Raw genomic sequence first — 19,477 nt, forward strand, 5'->3', positions numbered from 1 at the left:
TAGCAGAACATCTAGTCAGTTTTTACCAGAGATTTAGGGCATATGAATTTATTTTTTATTAAGGTATCATTGATATACAATCTTATGAAGGTTTCATATGAGCAACATTGTGGTTACTACATTTACCCATATTATCAAGTCCCCTCCCAAACCCCACTGTAGTCACTGTCCATCAGCATAGTAAGATGCTATAGAGTCACTAGTCTTCTCTATGTTATACTGCCTTCCCTGTGACACCCTATACATTATGTGTGTTAATATGTCATACCCATTTTACATAAGACACTGAGACAGGTGCTGAGGATATAAGAGTGGATAAGATGGATAGAGTTCCTGGCCTCATGGGGCTTGGAGAAGGCTATGTGTGGTGAGCTAATTTTTAGCTGCATTTCAGCTTGGCACTACAAGGCATTTTCTGGTTGAAGTATTAAGTCTATTTTAGGGATCTGGGAAGAAGGCAGGATGGTAGGGTTTTACTTAACATAAAAGTAAAACTTATACCCATGAGACATAATATTGTATCTCATTTATACTCCACACAGAAAAATAAGTTAATACATTAGTTTAAATTTTTTTAGAAAAGCCAAAAACTATAGATAAACAAAAATATCACTTATAATAACACTACTTAAAGATAACTACCATTAGCACTTTGGAGTATATACTTCCACATTTCTTTATATGTATTTATGTATTTTTTTTTTTGGAGTATAGTTTATAGTAAAATGCAGAGATCTTAAGTGCAGTTGATGAGTTTTGACAAATGTATACACCCATGTAAACTCACCTGAATCAAGAATATTGTCTTCTCCCTATGAAGTTCCTTCATGCCCTTTTCCAGTAATTCACTTCTCCAGAAGTAACTACTGTTCTAGTTTCTGTTACCATAGATTAATTTTGCTTGTTCTTTGATGTCATCTAAATAGACTCAGTGTATACACTTTTGTGTTTGGCTTCTTTTGCAAATGTATTTTTTTATTTTAATTTTTTAATGCACCATATCAGATGACACATATTGTCTGCTTGTTTCCTTTCTGTGTGTGTGGTAAGCTTGATCTGTAGGTTCAGGTGTGGTCAACCTGATCCATTGTTTACAGAGCTCCCCTTTATAGAGATCTCTTTATATTTTCTCCAGCTTTTTGCCTAAGTTTTAGCAGCCATTGGTGATCATTGCCTAGATCATCAGTTCATCAAGGGTTGTAAAATGGTGATATTTTAATTCCATCATTACTTCTGCATTAATCAGTTGGAATTCTTCTGTAAAGAAGAACTTTCCCTTACCAGTAATGGTTGGATATCTAGCTGAATACATAATTATTTCCTTAGATTTGGCTCCTAGAAATTGAACTGCATAGGCAATTCTATTCTTGAAGGGTTTTTATAAATATTACCAAATTGCTCTTAAAGCTGTGATCTCAGTCTACACCCCTACCATTGTTATATGAGTAAAATACTGTTTGCAACTTGTAGAAATGATGAAGTAAAACATGAGAGATGGGTAACACCGTAAATGTCTTTGTCAATCTGACCTGTTCATCACTTGGTTTTTTCTTAGTGCTCATATACTGGTATTGGGATGAATATAATGTGACTTTGGAAATACTTGTGTGCATTGAATATGTATTGATTTTGAATTAGAAGGATAGATAATGTTCTTAGTAAAAAAAAAAACCCAATAGCTTCATTTTTTCTTACTGATACACAGTCTTATTTTAGTTTCCAATAGCTTCATTTTTATAATATTGACTATGTATATTAACCTTATTTCAAAATATAATAACCCTCTTAGCTTAAACAATTACAATTAATTTTTTTTCCTTGCAGTGACATTTCTGGGGGAAAACCCCTGGAAGTCGAGATGGCAGGGATAGAGTACATGAATGATGATCCTGGCATGGTGGATGTTCTTTATGCCAAAGTCCATATGAAAGATGGCTCCAACAGGTATGTTTCTGGCATACTACTTGCTTTCAATCAAGTGGTGCCTAAAAGTATCCCTGAAAGTTCAACTCGGTTTGACTCATTTTCTTTGAGATCTTATTATTGTAAAGAATGTGCTAATTCTTCTGTTTTTTAAAAATAGTAATACATTTTTTAATATCTGGAAAGAGGAATTTGTTATAGGAAAAAAGTATCAGATTTTTACTCTGATAATGAGTGAGTTACTTACATGGTGAATATTGATAGTAGCAATCCGGTTTTTATGAAAACTCAGTGCTTCTTTCATGTTTCCAGGAAAACAGGAGGTAGGTAGGAAGGAAGGCTTTTTAGGGTGGTAGTTTCAAAAATGACATGATGCAGATCTAGTGAATATCAGGACAAAATGGGAATGATAACTATATAACCTTCATAGGATTATTAGACTTAAATTACTTTACATGAAATGCCTATAACAGTGCTTGGTACATACTAACATATTAAAACAAACATCAGTAAATATTTACTGTTTTTTTTTGTTATTACCACACTGAGATCCCTTCTAGGAATCCTCAGTCTGTAACCCACGCTGTTACTGAGGCTAGCCTAGGCATCCAGAGCCATTTCCAGTGTTAATGCCATGTATTAATCTACTTAAATCCTTTTGTAAGCAGAAGAAAACAACTTGATTTGGAAGTCTGTTTTTGTGTGGTCTTTTCAAGGCAGGATAGAACAGAGTTCATACTGAACCAGAGACCTTCTGGAGAAAATCTAGGCAGACCCCCAAATTTATTTATTTTCCTAGAGGATCTCTTCTAAGGTTTCTCTTACCTCAGCTCAAATTGACACTCAGTTCTCTCCTATCTCAATTCAATTAAAAGTAAATTTTGAGGGGAAGGGAGGAAAAAATGGTATAGAATCGAATTTTTTGTGTGTTCTAGATTAGATTTTTTTCCTGGATATCTGGCATGTGCCTAAAGAACGTACCAATGTCTTTGCCTTAAAAACTAGAGACACACTGTTATTTTAGGACATCCCAAAACATTTCTAACAGGTTGGAATTTGATACCTGGTATGGCTCATTTACTTTGTGTTCTAAGTCATAACTATATAAATGCCTTCAGCATAGAACAAATAATCCTAAAATTCATGTGGAACCAAAAAAGATCGTGAATAGCCAAAGCAATCCTGAGAGAGAAGAACAAAGCTGGGGGTATTATGCTCCCTGACTTCAAGCTGTACTACAAAGCTATAGTAATCAAAACAGCATGGTACTGGCACAAGAGCAGACCTATAGATCAATGGAGCAGAATAGACAGCCCAGATATAAACCCATGCATATATGATCAATTAATATATAAGGGAGCCATCAATAATACAGTGGGGAAAGATAGTCCCTTCAATAACTGGTGCTGGGAAAACTGGACAGCTACATGCAAGAGAATGAAACTGGATTACCATCTTACTCCATACACAAAAGTAAACTTGAAATGGATCAAAGACCTAAATGTAAGACATGAAACCAAAGAACTCTTAGAAGAGAATATAGGCAAAAATCTCTTGAACATAAGCATGAGCAATTTTTTGTGGGACTTATCTCCCTGGGCAAGGGAAACAAAAAATGAACAAGTGGGACTACGTCAAACTAAAAAGCTTCTGTACAGCAAAGGACACTATCAACAGAATAAAAAGGCAAACTATAGTATAGGAGAATATATTTGTAAATGATTTATCACAGAAGGGGTTAATACTCAAAAATAAAGAATTCGTATGCATCAATATCAAAAAAAACAAATAACCTGATTAAAAAATGGGCAGAGGACCTGAACAGACATTTCTCCAAAGAAGAAATACAGATGGCCAAGAGACACATGAAAAGGTGCTCCACATTGCTGATCATCAGGGAAATGCAAATCAAAACCATAATGAAATATTACTTCACACCAGTTAGAATGGCCACTATCCAAAAGACAAGAAATAACAAGTGTTGGTGAGAATATGGAGAAAAGGGAACCTTCCTACACTGTTGGTGGGAATGTCAATTGGTGCAGCCACTGTAGAAGGCAGTAAGAAGATTTCTCAGAAACCTAAAAATGCAAATGCCATATGACCCAGCAAATTCCACTTCTAGGAATTTACCCAAAGGAAATAAAATGCCTTATTTGAAAAGATATATGTACTCCTATGTTTATTGCCACATTATTTACAGTAGCCAAGATATGGAAGCAACTTAAGTGTCCATCAATAGATGAATGGATAAAGAAGTGGCACATATATACAATGGAATATTATTCAGCCATAAATAGAAAGAAGTCCTGTCATTTGGGACAAAATGGGTGAACCTAGATGATATTATGCTAACGAAACAAACCAGGTAGAGAAAGACAAATACGTATGATTTCACTTATTTGTGGAATCTAAAAACAAAACAGAAAAATGAACAAAAGGGTAGTAGACTCATAGACAGTGAGAAGTGACTGGTGTTTACCATGGAGGAGGGGTTGGGGTGGGTGAGGGGGATAAAAAGGCACAAAGCTCATAATATAGGTTGGTTATGGGGATGGTAGTACAGTGTGGGGAATATAGCCAATGATTCTGTAACATCTTCATGTGTTGATAGACAGTAACTGCACTAGTAGGGGTAAGCATTTAATAATATGGGAAACTCTTGAACCGCTATGTTGTATACTTGAAACTAATATAAGACTATATAACAATGATACTTCAATAAAAAAATAAGTAAAATAGGGAATTTTTCCCTGTCCAGGACTTCAAATCTGTTTTAACATACATATGACATAGACTCCACACTTTTGAATTATCTTATTCTGCTTGTATAAATAACAAACAAGTAGAGAGGAAAAGGAAAAAGGAATAAATACAAATTCAACTAAAAAAGGGGCAAGAAGCACAGAAAAAAGTGGGATGAGTAGAAATTAAAATGTCAGATGGTTCAGCCATATGCTAATTATAATAAATGTTAAAGGAATAAACTCACCAGTTAAGAAAGATACACAATCATATGTAAACAAAATGCAGTTACATGCTCTTTACAAGAGATACATCCAAGAGTAAGGTTGGAATAATAGAAAGGAAAAAGATACACTAGGCAAATACCAGAAGAAAGTTGTCATTACAGAATTAATAGCAAATATGATAAGCTCAAAGAAAAAAATGGATTATTAGCAATAGAGAAGACTATTAAATAATGATAAAAGATTCAATTTACCAATTTGAGATGATAATTCTAAATATTAATGAGCCTAAAAGGACAGTGGACAGTCTGAAAGTAGATTAAGCCAAATTTGCATAAGTGATTTTTTTTACTGGGGAGAAATTGAGAAATCCATTGTCATAGGAGGAGATGGTACCGTATCTTCCAGTTGTTCATAGATCAAGCAGATACAAAATCAGTAAAGATACAGAAGATTTTAACAATTAAGTTTAATGTAATAGTCATCTCTGGAATTATATACCCAGCAATTAGAGAATTCATATTCTTTTCAGGTACATGGTGTAAGATAAATTCTAGCCGAAATAAGCAGGCGAAGAGAGGCAACAAAGGGCCAGGTAGTTTATTTGAGTGCAGTTCCTGGGCGAGGTTTCCTAGTCTACGAAATGGAGGCTGGGGAAGTCGCGCCCAGCAGGGCAGGCAGCAAGTTTTTAAAGAAGGAAGGGGGAGGGAGAGCAAAGGTATACAGTGGCACGAGAATTGGCTTGCCTATGGTACGTGGGGGTCTCTCATTAGCTTTTAGCCAGGTACTGGACAGTTACCACTATTCTTCTAGCCTGGGGAGGCCTCTAGTTAGGAATGTTATCTGATCAGTTTCTGGAATGTTGTCAGACCGGAACCTGTTGGTCTCTTCCCCTTGTTTGGTGAGGCCTGAGCTTGTCCAGTAGGCTCACCCCTTCCCCTGGTGCCTCCAGCCTTACACATGGAACAGTTGAAAAATATTGACAACATAGTAGCATAATAAATTTCAATAACCAGAAATAAAACAAGGTTATCTATAATTACCAAGTTATTAGAATTAATAAGACACTAGCAAAGTGATTGGCTATAAAATTAGTATAATAAAATCAGTTGTTTTTCTTTACACCAGTAACAAACAGGAAACATTTAAAAAAGGCAACATCCATTTACAGTAGTTAACAAAAACCTTATGTACTTAGGAAAAAATGTAACAAAGTATGTGCAAGACCTTTTTGCAGGAAATTATAAATTATAAATATAGAGACTGCCCCTGTTCAATGACAGATTTAGTTGGATTAAAGATGTCAGTTCTCCCCAGATGGTTCTGTATAAATTTAATGCAAATATATACTATATATATAATTGAAATGAGGAGCCAGGAACTGGAGGAGGGGTATTTAATAGCCATTATAATAATCCAGGTGAGAAGCAAAGTAGATCTGAAGTAGAACAGTGGGAATGAGATTGATACATGAATGCAAGAATAGTAAAAATCTAGTTAATTTGGCAATTTTCTGAATATTGTAGGAGTTAGATGAATACGATCCATTATGACTATGCTAGTTTATCTCAGGAATGCAAAGATAAAGTAAAACCAGGAAATCTAGTAATACCGTATTCAATAGATCAAATTTAAAAATAGCTAATTACATGCCTAAAAGGCTTTTGATGGAATTTATCCCATTTTTTTTTCAGTAAAAACGCTCAGAAAGTAGAAATAGAAAGATATACCTCGGGGATATTGTAGATTTTGTTACAGACCACTACAATAAAATGAATATTGCAATAAAGCAAGTCAAATGAATCTTTCGATTTCCTGGTGCATGTAAAAGTTACGCCTACAGGCGGCTCCGCGGGGTAAGGGGCCTGCGGGCTGGTGGGGAGGGCGGCGCTCAGTGCTCTGCTGCTAGGGGCCCGGCTGTGGCTCCCGGCGGCTCCCGGCGCAGGGTGGGCCCGGAGCCCGACGCAGGTCTTCCCGGAATGGAGGGGTGGAGGGAGGGGCCGGCTGCGCCAGCGAGTGGCGGCCTCGGTTCCCCACGGCGGTCTGCCCGTCCCGGGCCACAGTGCGCCCCCCGCCCGCCGCGAGCGGGCGCGGTTCGTGCCGCAGTCCCTCCGCCCGCCGCCTAGCCGCGGTCGGTAATTCAGCCGCACAGCCTGAGCCCTCCGGCTCTGTTCCCCCGCATCCCCTCCTAGAGGAACGTGGTTCTCAGCGCCGAACACTCGAAGTGTTGTATTAGGAGCAGCCGAGCTGCAGGATGCTGTGTTCAAAACGTGAACTCTTCTGGTTATTTCTCGTGTGGAGTGAGAGCTACTGGTTGGCTACCCTTGGCCTCACGAGTTTGGAGACATCCCAGAATAAGACACAATGTCAACAGCCGGAGTTGCTGCTCAGAAGATGAGAGTCCCGTGGAAAACCGCACTTCTGCATAAGGGCCAGGCCGTGGGGAATAAAAAGGCCTGCTGGGGCAGTCGCCAGTGAATTTGAAAATAACTTCTAAAATATTGACCCAATAACCATGGCCTACAGTCTCAACTCTACCACTCAGGAGCACCCAACATCTATTGGGCATTCTCCGAAGTCTGTTCTGCTGTAAGATGACCTCTTTGCAGAAAATGGTACCCCAACGAAGTCCTGCTTGCCCCCTTATTATTCCCTCAAGTGAAAACTTGGCACAACTTGAAGAGGATCAAGTTGTGTGTGGTTTTAAGAAACTCTCGGTTCCAGTAAATGGGGTTTGTGTTTCTACTCCTCCACTCACACCCATAAAGACCTCACCTTCCTTCTTCCCTGGTGTGGCTGTCTGTGAACAGGGTTCACGGCCCCTTGCACCACTGCCCATCTCCGAAGACCTCTGCTGGACGAGACAGACTGTGAGGTAGAATTCCTAACTAGCTCAGATACAGACTTCATTTTAGAAGATTGTACACTGTCTGACTTCAAATATGATATCCCTGGCAGGTGAAGAAGCTTCTGAGGGTGCGGACAAATCAACTATGTGTATTTTGATACCCCAGCAGTTTCTGTGGCAGACCTCAACCAGGCAACTGACCTAAACGGAGGCATGCAGAATTCAAACCCTCATCCACCTCAGACCCACCGACGACTAAGAAGGTCCTATTCGGGGCTTGCTGGATCCTTTAACAAGCCAAGCATAAAGATAGCCAGCTACGTACGTAGAGCTTTTCCAAACCCCGATGAAGACAAACCTGAGGTGCCTCCCAGGGTTCCCATACCTCCCAGGCCAGTGAAGCCAGATTATAGAAGGTGGTCAGCAGAAGTTACTTTTTGCACCTACAGCAATGAACACAGGCCTCCCAAAGTACCGCCCACAGAACCTTTATCCCAGAGTAACTCCTGCACACCGAGTCCTAAAAGCCTGTCTTCTTACCTCAGTGGGGTCATGCCCCCAACACAGCTTTGCCTCAGACCCCAAGTATGTCAGCAGCAAAACTCTGCAGAGATAGACCAGCAAGGGGTCTGCCAGTAAGGTTCCTTGCATTCTCCCCATTACTGAAAATGGGAAGAAGGTTAGTTCAGCACATTATTACCTACTACCTGAGAAACTACCATACCTGGACAAATAAGAAAAATTCTTCAGGGAAGCAAAGGAAACAAATACCAGCACCCAGATTCAGCCATTACCTGCTGACTGCAGTATAGTTTCAACCCCATAAAAGCTGAACTCAAAAACAAAAATGGATTGGGTGGCCACGTGAAGTGCAAATGTTTATTGTATGTGGTTTCTCCATAGACTTTGGGTTCATGGTCCAGCAGCGGTTCCGTGGAGGAAATGGCTTCCATACCGTCCTCCAGTTTGCCTGAGCGTCACAGGAAAATGTTTCGGATTGCAGAAAAAAATAGTTGAACTCTCTGTCTTAAAAGAGAAGGTTTAGCACGATCATGAGGTGCTATGCAGAGGAGCCCTGATTGTGTGTATTAGAAAAGTCTACTCAAGTCTCTAACTTAAAGATGTGGTGGAGGGAGGGATGGATGGGGAAACCTTTATGTATGCATACATTATATACCTATATATAAACTCGTGGTATAACCATAGACTGTAGTTGCAGATTAACCAATTAATTACTATCTTAGAGTAATATATATTCAGAATTATAAAAACTCAAGCTAGAGAATGACTCCAGAATGACTGATAGACTGAAAATTGAGCAAATGAAAGAAAAAACAGTATTGTTTAGATCAGAATCATAAAAAGGAAATATTTTTGCTTAGTAAGTTTGAAGATTTATGACTCTTAGGTCAGTTATATTTTATTTCATTTATTTTGCGAGCAGTCTTTTCCATGGAGGGCAGGGTGCACATTCTTACCATGACTCTACCTACCGAGTGTAAAATGGTCCTGAGACCCAAATGCTTGTAGGTTTCACTTTGTTTTGTTGAGGGGAGGCAGAGCAGTTTTTTCAGCAACTATATTTTCACCTGTACATGTGTCCCATCTTGACAAATGAGATAATAGAATTAGTAAGTACTTTTTCCTTACAATTCCTGCTTTGTTCTAGCCACTGAAATGGCCCATTGTAGCATGTGCCTTACAGAAGCAGCAGGACATAGGAGGCTCATGGGGGAAGCACACTGTTCGCAGTGCTGAGGATTCCAGTTTAAGCAATAATGAAACAGTCAGCTATGTGACTGAGCAATATTGTGTGGGGATGTGTGTGTGGTTTTCCATTTGTTTTTTTAGACTGTATTAATAAACAAATACAACACAAGCTGACCTCACAAAAAAATCCTTTTTTTGGTGGGGGGTCTTGCCTTGATGTTGATGGCGGCTGCTGACTGATCAGGGTGGTGGGTGCTGAAGGCTGGAATGGCTGGAAGTTTCTTAAAATAAGATAGCAATGAGGATGACATCAACTGACTTTTCCTTTCATGAACGATTTCTCTTTACGAAGCGATGCTGTTTGATATCATTTTAACCACAGTAGAACTTAACTTCAGAATTGGAGTCAGTCCTCTGAAGTCCTGCTGCTGCTGCTTTATCAACTAAGTTTATATAATATTCTAAGTCCTTTGATGTCATTTCAACAATCTTCACAGGATCTTCACCAGGAGTAGGTTTCATCTCAAGAAATCACTTTCTTGGCTCAGCTATAAAAAGCGACTCCTCATCCATTCAGTTTTCATCCTGAGATCACAGCAATTCAGTCACATCTTCAGGCTCCATTTCTAGCTCTAGTTCTCTTTGCTATTTCCACTCCATCTGCAGTAACTTCCTCCACTGGAGTCTTGAACCACTTAACTGTCATTTGTGAAGGTTGGAATCAACTTCAGCCACACTCCTTTTAATGTTGATATTTTGAGCTCTTTCCATGAATCACAAATATTCTTAATTGGCATCTACAATAGTGAATCCTTTGCAGAAGGTTTTCAATTTACTTTGCCCAGATCCATCAGAAGAATCACTATCTACAGCAGCCACAGCCTTACAAAATGTATTTCTTAAATAATAAGATTTGAAAATCAAGATGACTCTGTGACCCATGGGCTGCAGAATGGATGTTGTGTTAGCAGTCATGAAAACAATTAAACTCACTGTTCATCTTCATCAGAGCACCTGGGTGACCAGGTATGTTGTTAGTAACAGTATATTTTGAAGGAATTTTTTTCTGAGCGGTAGGTCTCAACAGAGGGCTTAAAATATTCAGTAAATGTATTGTAAACAGATGTGCTGTCATCCAGGCTTTGTTGTTCCACTTAGAGCAGGGTAGATTTAGAATAATTCTGAAGGGCCCAGAATTTTCAGAATGGCCATTGAGATCTGGCTTCAACTTAAAGTCACCAGCTGCAGTCAGCCTGTCCTTTGAAGCTTTGAAGCCAGGCATTGACCTCTCTCTAGCTAGGAAAGACCTAGATGGCATCTTCTTCCCATTGATGGCTGTTTTATCTACATTGAAAATCTGTTGTTTAGTGTAGGCACCTTCATTAATTATCTTATTAATTGATTTAAAGTGAGAGATGTGTGACTTTTCCTTTCATGTGAACACTTAGAGGCCATTTTGGGTTATTAGTTGGCCTAATTTCAATATTGTTGTGTCTTAGGGAATAGGGAAGCCTAAGGAGAGGGAGAGTGATGGGGCAACAGCTGGTCAGTGGAACAGTCAGAACACACACATTTATGGATTAAGATTGCTGTTTTATGTGGGTACAGTTTGTGGCACCCCCAAAACAATTAGAATAATAACATCAAAGGTCACTGATCATAGATCAAAAAAATATAATAATAATGAAAAAGTTTGAAATATTGTGAGAAGCCTGGTAGAAAGAAGATAGAGGTGTATGTATGTGATTAGAATTAAAATTGTACAGCTATTTTGCCCAGCATCACTGTACCATCTTTCCATTTGTCATTTTCCTTTCACAGCCAAGCTTCTTCTTTTTACATTATATTCTCTTACAAAAATAAAGTCGTACAGCTGGGTAAAATGAAAATTAAATAGCTCTCTTTCCCTCTGCCTTAACTCTCCCAGTTTTTCCCCCCAAACTCTGCTGAGAGTTATTGTCTATGCATATTTTACACAAATGAGGTCACATTATACATATTGTTCTATAGTCTGTTTTCATAAAATATAACCTAGATAATACTTTTATTTAGTGTGTATGGACCCTATGAAATAATCCATAAGTCTTTTCTAAGCCATAGCCTATATACTATAGGACTTACTTGCCTAAAAATCTCTCATTGTTTTACATCATCTTTTGAATTAATATTCTTCAGTCCAGCATTCAAGATCTTTTTGTATGAAATCAACTTAATGTTCCAACTTGATCTTGCATTATCTTGTACTTGCCCCAAGCCCCAGTCAATTTTACTGCTTACTATGGTCCTTTGTGTCTTTGTTAATATTGTTTCTTGTGACTATCATTTCCCCCAGGATATTTCTCATCTTTTTGTTTCCATATACTATCTTTCCTTCTAGCTGTTTTTTCTTATTCTTTTTTTCTCAACTAGACTTTAAGATTCTTGAGGACAGGGAGTATATCTTATAGTCAGCATCATATATCCAGTGATTTGTATAATTCATGGCTTAGTAGATGTTCAGTGAATGTTTGTTGTTTACATCAGCCATTTACTCATTCAGCTGATAGAAAAAGATGAATTGAGTACAGGTAGATTCTTGTCCTAAGACCATTGTTTTAGTATTCTCATCTAAACCCAGCTATAATCTCTTTCGCATTTAAAGTACTGTGTATTGCTTGTGCCATTACCAAAGTCTTCTCTGTAGTTCTCTTAATAGATTGTAAGCTCCTTAATAACAAGGACTGTGCTTCCTTAGTTTTTTACTTATATAGTGACTAGCATAATGCCTGTGTACAGTAAGCACTCAGGAAATATTAATTGGATAGAACTGAATTAAATTAGGGAAAAACACTCAACAAAAGCCTGGAATTTTCCATTTCTAAAGAGGCAATGATCATTCTGCAGTGCAACTGTAAAGGTGACTCTGAGATGCTTGAGCTTTGGTACCACTCATAGGCCTTCAGGCTAAGAGCTTAGATTTGAGGCATTAATAACTGGCTTCTATTTTCAAACTCAAAGTGCTGTCTAAATGATAAAGCTGCTTAAGAATAATTGATTATTTTTATCATAAGAACTTATATTATTTTTAATTCACTTACAGGAAAGCAGAGGCATAGAGAAGCTTTGTGACTCATTCATAGTCAAATAAGTATACTGACATATTGTCAAATATTAGTACCATTAGTAATTATTAGTAATACTAGTTATGCTTAGCATACTTTTTACCAAGTATAAAATATTAGTAATATTGTTAAATAGTATTATATTTGAAATATACTGATATATTGTCAAACGTAGTATCCATGACATCAACCTCAAATTTAGTAATTGTACCCAGGTATCTTAAGTTCTCTTAGTAGAGCTCCAAAATATTTGTCATCTGTGAATTCGTGCATGCATGAACAACTATTTTTTGAGCACTGATTATATGTCAGGCATTAATTTATTTGCCAGGATCAAGTAGTGAATAAGATAAAGAACCAGCCTTCATGGAGTACACTGTGAATCGGTAACAGAGCAGAACTGGCTACCAGGAGACTTGGATCCTGGTCCCTGTGTTCTGACTTTGAGCCACTCAGCCTGTCTGTGCTTCATTTACTCTTGTGTAAAATAAGCAGGTCAGACCAGAACTTTTTAAAGGAGTTTCTTCAAAGTTCTGAGTCTGTAAATTGAATAGAAATCTTGATTTTCTAGAAGGACAAAGCTGGACACTGGTTTCTTCCATTCAGTCTATTTAATTTCTTTCCTCTGGTATTTCTTGCCCCCCTGTTTTTGTATAGCTGTAACACCACAATCACCCTATGCCCCATCCTATATATCCCAGCACCTTTCCCTCATAAAGCGGAACTCTCCGGTAAATTGCTGTTGTGTGTCGCTCCTTTCCTTTCATTGGTGCTGAAACCCGGGAGACGGGACACCCCAACTGGGCCCCGTCTTCCCCCAACACCAGCAGCAGCTTGCCCTCGTCCTCTTTTTCCGGCGCTGGCTCATCACACTCACCACTCCTCTCTGGCCTTTAGGTAAGTCCCCCCCCCCCCCCCCCGGGGTGGGCCACTCTTCCCTGAGCTATCGCAGTGCCATTGACCGTGATCGTCCGGCAAGGCCCTGACGCTCGGGGACGAGGAGGGAACGCTCCCTGCCTCAGGCCTTCACGGCTGTGGCGGACCCTCAGGCCCCTCCTCCAAAAGCCATAAACCCCCACCTCAGCTGAGACTTTTTAAGCAAAACTTCCCCGGGGTGGGCCACTCTTCCCTGAGCTATCGCAGTGCCATTGACCGTGATCGTCCGGCAAGGCCCTGACGCTCGGGGACGAGGAGGGAACGCTCCCCGCCTCAGGCCTTCACGGCTGCGGCGGACCCTCAGGCCCCTCCCCCGACAGCCATAAATCCCTGCCTCAGGCCCTCACGGCTGCAGCGGACCCTCAGGCCCCTCCTCCAAAAGCCATAAACCCCCACCTCAGGCCTTCACAGCTGCAGCAGACTCTCAGCCCCCCCCCAACAGCCATAAATGAGGTGACTCCTTTGCGGATGAGAACGCTCCTTTTCCCGCTCCCTCCTCCTTCTGTTCCGTCCTCCGAAACCTGTTCGGCCTGCCGAAAACGCCTAGCGCTAGGTACCTCGTGACTCCGGCACTCTGCCTTCTTAGGGAAGTTTGGGTGACGACCCACACTTCCCAAGAAATTCCGACTCGTATACGAGTTTCCGCAGACCACCAAGGATCATCGGGGACGCCCTTTGTCTCCTTGTGGTCTGCCTCCAGTCCGAGGATCCCCGTTCGTCTTCCCCTGTTTGTCTCCTTCTCTGTCCTTTAGCCATTTTGTCTCCTTGTGGTCTGCCTCCAGTCTGAGGATCTCCGTTCGTCTTCCCCTGTTTGTCTCCTTCTCTGTCCTTTAGCCATGGGAGCCTCCTCATCCCTCCCTGAAAGTTCACCTCTTGAATGCCTGCTTAAGCATCTGGCTACCCTCTCCCTGACGCCTGATATAAAACCAAAACTTCTCCGTAAATATTGCTCCCAAGATTGGCCGACATACCCCCTAGACAATAACAACCAATGGCCCGCAGGGGGAACTCTTGATCCTAACATCACTCGCAATCTCTTTAACTACTGCCAGCGCCTGAAAAAATGGAAGGAGATTCCCTATATCGAAGCTTTTCGCCTCCTAGCTCAAAATCCCAGCCTCTGCACCACCTGCTCCCCGCCCCAAGTTCTCCTAGCCTGCAAGCCGTCTCCCTCCCCTCCACACACTCCCAGTCCCTCTTCAATTACCTTTGACCTGGCCGACGAGCCTCCGCCATACAGACTTCCCCCTTCAGTCCCTCCCCCTCCTACAACCCCTCCACCCTCCGCCGCCACTGCCGCCTCTTTCCCCATGGCAGAAGCCTCCCGTCCTCTCCCTTCCCCTTCTCCTTCTACAACAGCCCCTCCCCCTTCCTCTACCGCCACCACCGCTGCCGCTTTCCCCGCGGCAGAAGCTTCCCATCCTCTCCCTTCCCCTTCTTCTCCTACAACAGCCCCTCCCCCTTCCTCTATCGCCGCCGCCGCCGCCTCCACCCCCCCCGCAGCCTCCCATCCTCTCCCTTCCCCCTCCTCCACCATCTCCTCCTGCACCTCACCACCTCCTCCTCCGTCCCCCTCACCTTCCCCCCTCCCGCAAATCAAGCCTGAGCCTTTCAGCCCCCCTCTAACTAAGTTCCAAGAGCCTCGTCCATCTTTGCCCCCTCAGATTCGGTCCCGAGAGCCTCCCAAAATTATCGCGGCTTTGCCCCCATTACCTGTTTCCCCTGCACAGACTGAGCCAGAACCCTTCAGTCCCCCTCAGACTCGGTCCCGAGGGCCTCCCAAAATTATCGCCCCACTCCGGGAAGTAGCAGGATCCGAAGGCATCTTGCGTGTTCACGTCCCTTTCTCCTTAGGAGATTTAGCCCAACTAGAGAAACGCCTAGGTTCCTTTTCCACTGATCTCACGACCTACATCAGGGAGTTTCAATGGACCCTCCAGTCTTACAGCCTCACGCATCATGACATCTTCATGCTCCTGGCCAATACTCTCCTCCCTGAGGAGCGTAGACGAGCTTGGGACTTCGCCCAAATGCATGCTACTGAAACCCACAGGACTGACCCCACCTGTCCCCCTGGTCCCACTGCTGTCCCCGAACAAGACCCACACTGGGATTATAACACCGCTGTGGGTCTCCACTCTCGAGATATTTTTGCCTCCTGCTTAATAGCAGGTCTAAAAAAGGCAGCTCGTAAAGTAGTCAATTTTCAAAAGCTCCAAGACATAATTCAAAAGAGAGATGAAATCCCCTCCGAGTTCTTAGATAGACTCACTCAAGCCCTATTACAGTATACCAGCCTGGACCCAGAAACACCTGAAGGAAGACAGGTCCTTATGACATACTTCCTAGCTCAAAGCTACCCCGACATTAAAGCTAAACTCAAAAAGTTAGAACAGGGCCCCGCTACCCCACAGACTGAGATCCTAACAGTGGCCTTTAAAGTCTTCCATAACCGGGAGGAGGAGAAAGAACGCCGTAAACAAAAAGCTGATCAGGCCAATTTCCAGATGTTGGCCCAGCTGATAAAACCACAACCTGGGCGCCCCTCTACAGACAAGCCCCCCCAAGGAGCTTGTTTCAAGTGCGGAAAAGAGGGACATTGGTCAAGGGCGTGCCCCTCCCCCAGATCTCCTACCACCCCATGCCCCAGATGCCACAAAAAGGGCCACTGGGGGTCTGATTGCCCAACCACCCGAAGGGGAGGCTGGACGAACAACCCCCATCCTAAGCCCACCGTAGTGGGGCTGGCAGAAGAAGATTGACGGGGCCCGGGGGCTTCTCGCCCGACCATTTCCATCACCAAACAGGAGCCCAGGGTTACTATAACAGTAGACGGTCGCCCCATCTCCTTCCTCCTAGATACAGGAGCCACCTTCTCAGTCTTGCGAGAATACCGGGGCCCTACCACGCCAGCCATTACTCCTATAGTCGGGGTAGGAGGTAAACAGATTTTCCCATTAAACCCCCCCGCCTTTTATGCACAATCCTAGACAGTCCCATACCTTTCTCCCACTCCTTCCTAGTTATGCCCCAGTGTCCCATCCCCTTACTAGGACAGGACATCCTTTCCCTCCTCCACGTTTCCATAACTATATCCAATCCCACAGCCCCCAGTACTCCCTTTCTGATGGCCCTCATAGCCGACAACCCCCCTCTACCCAATGAAAGCTCCAGTTCTGCCCTTATACACCCTGTAAATCCCAAAGTTTGGGACATTACAAGCCCCTCCATGGCCCTATGTCCCCCTGCCTCTATCAAATTACGTGACCCCTCTCAGTATATCTGTCAGGCCCAATACCCCCTAACCACTTCAGCCCTCATAGGCCTCCAACCCATCATTCAAGATCTCTTAAACAAAAACTACCTCAGACCCACTCACTCCCCATTTAATACCCCCATATTAGCTGTTAAAAAAAACAACGGATCTTTCCGCCTTGTCCAAGACCTTCGCCTCATCAACATAGCCGTTGTCCCTATCCATCCCTTAGTTCCAAATCCATACACCCTTTTATCGCAGATCCCTGCTTCTGCATCCCACTTCTCAGTCCTAGATCTCAAGGACGCATTTTTTTCTATTCCCCTAGACCCCTCCTCCCAAGATTTTTTTGCCTTCACCTGGACGGACCCATACACCAGACATTCTGTTCAGCTTACTTGGACAGTTTTACCACAAGGCTTCCGAGATAGTCCCCATATTTTTGGACAAGTCCTAGCTCAAGACCTCAAACAGTTTCACCATGATCACCCCGAGTCCACTTTATTACAATATGTAGATGATCTTCTGCTCTGCAGTCCCTCGTGGGAACAGTCTCAACTTGACACTGCGTCTCTACTTAACCTTCTAGCTTCCAGAGGTTACCGAGTATCCCCTGCCAAAGCTCAAATCTCTTCCCCTTCTGTCACTTACCTTGGATTCCTTCTGTCTCAGCAAAGAAAGTCCATTACCTTAGACAGAAAACGACTCCTCTCTGACCTGCCCTTTCCCAAAACCAAGACAGAAATCCTTTCCTTTCTAGGCTTGGCTGGGTATTTTAGAGCGTGGATCCCTAACTTCTCCCTGTTGGCAAGACCCCTATACGACCTCAGCAAGGGCCCCCCTGAAGAACCATTATCATCCTCACCCCGACACTCCTTCATTAAGCTCCGTCAAGCCCTTGTAAAGGCTCCAGCTCTCCATCTCCCTGATTTGTCAAAACCCTTCTCATTATACATTCATGAGAGGTCCAGTCAAGCTCTAGGAGTCCTAGGCCAATATTATGGCCCATCCTTTGCCCCAGTAGCTTATCTCTCCAAGCAATTAGACCCCACAGTTCGGGGATGGGCCCCCTGCCTACGGGCATTAGCCGCTGGACAGCTCTTGCAGAAAGAAGCTCATAAACTAACATTCGGAGCGCCACTTACCATTCTGTCCCCACATCACCTAAAAGATCTCTTAACCTACAAAAGTTTACAGACTCTCCCCCCCTCCAGACTCCTCACCTTACTGTCCTCTTTCCTCCAAAATCCAAACATTTCTTTCCTCCCCTGCCCGCCCCTAAATCCGGCCACTCTTCTTCCTCTGCCCTACTCTCCTCATACTCCCTCGCATGATTGCCTGGAAGCCCTTCACAACTTCCTTCCATGCCACTCCACGATCTCCGAAGGAGCCCTCTCACACTCCGACCTCATCTGGTTTACTGATGGGTCCTCCTTTAAACATGAGGGCATCCACTACTCAGGATATGCAGTAGTCTCCCTCGAAGATGTCATTGAAGCACGAGCCCTACCCCCTGGTACAACCAATCAGCAGGCTGAACTCATTGCAGCCACCAGAGCTTGCACTCTGGCCCGGGACACGTCTCTCACATTGTACACTGACTCCAAGTACGTATTCCACATTCTCTTGTCCCACGCGGCAGTATGGAAAGAACGAGGCCTCCTCACCACAAAAGGGAATTCCATAACTAATTCAGCCTTAATTACTAAACTTTTAGAGGCTTCACAACTCCCACACCGACTAGGCATAGTCCACTGCAAATCACATCAAAAAGATGACTCCCCCGTTGCAAGAGGTAACAACAAGGCCGACAGAGTAGCCCGGTCAGTTGCCCTATCAGAAAACGCACCAGGCAACAATCCGTCTGCCCTTGCAGTTTTAGCCTTATCACAAGATGCCCTCTGCTCTCAGGACAAAGAGTCTCTCTTCCGCCTCTTACATGACCTGTTCCACCCCAGCCCCCAATCCTTAATCCATTTTTTACAATCTTTTTTTCCTCTCTCTCCTGAAGACAAAACCCTACTTAACCAAATCACCTGCAAGTGCACCATCTGCCAACGCACTAACCCTAATACCCCCCTCAAAGCCCGACCCTTCCCGGCTCATCAAGCAAGGGGTAATGTCCCCGCTGCAGATTGGCAAATAGACTTCACTAACATGCCCCCTGTACGACGTACCAGATACCTACTCGTGCTAGTAGATACATTTTCAGGATGGGTTGAAGCTTTCCCCACCACTAACAAACGAGCATCCGTAGTTGCCTCTATCCTCCTCACCCAGATCTTTCCTAGGTTCGGGATGCCCACTTCCCTCCAATCAGATAACGGCCCTGAGTTCACTGCCCAAATTATCCAGAACCTCTCCAAGTCGCTCTTGCTCCCCTGGCATTTACATTGTCCTTATCGACCACAAGCTTCAGGAAAAGTAGAAAGAGCCAATAGGACTCTAAAAGACATCCTGACCAAACTATCTCTAGAACTACACCTTGACTGGGTTCGCTTACTTCCCTTAGCTCTACTCCGCATTCGAGCCCTCCCAAAGAAACCTTCCTTCTTGTCACCCTTTGAGATCATGTACGGCCGCCCGATTCTACCCCCGGGGCTCCCTTCCCACAAAGGACCAATTCCTCCCAATATAGCCCTTCCACTACTCTCTCTCCTCCGCACTGAATTGTGGAAATATCAAGATTGGCTCCTTCCTGATCCATCCGCCTCCCAAAATCCTCCTGTCTTAC

The 19,477-nt window shown here is 43.0% G+C and overlaps 1 protein-coding gene and 1 pseudogene across 5 annotated transcripts in view; both read left to right on the forward strand.

Annotated features, from left to right (window-relative positions):
• Positions 1-19,477, forward strand: part of ASCC1 (activating signal cointegrator 1 complex subunit 1) — a 147,095-nt gene that overhangs the window by 77,367 nt on the left and 50,251 nt on the right. For all 5 annotated transcript variants that reach the window (XM_036998880.2, XM_036998879.2, XM_036998877.2 and 2 more), the window contains exon 7: positions 1,825-1,944. In XM_036998880.2, the coding sequence (XP_036854775.2) occupies positions 1,825-1,944 (120 nt within the window). The remainder of the gene's footprint in view (positions 1-1,824; positions 1,945-19,477) is intronic.
• Positions 1,955-13,187, forward strand: LOC140850396 (ERBB receptor feedback inhibitor 1 pseudogene; annotated as a pseudogene).

The sequence above is a fragment of the Manis javanica genome, chromosome 7 (assembly GCF_040802235.1).
Source record: "Manis javanica isolate MJ-LG chromosome 7, MJ_LKY, whole genome shotgun sequence".
In the NCBI taxonomy this organism is placed as follows: domain Eukaryota; kingdom Metazoa; phylum Chordata; class Mammalia; order Pholidota; family Manidae; genus Manis; species Manis javanica.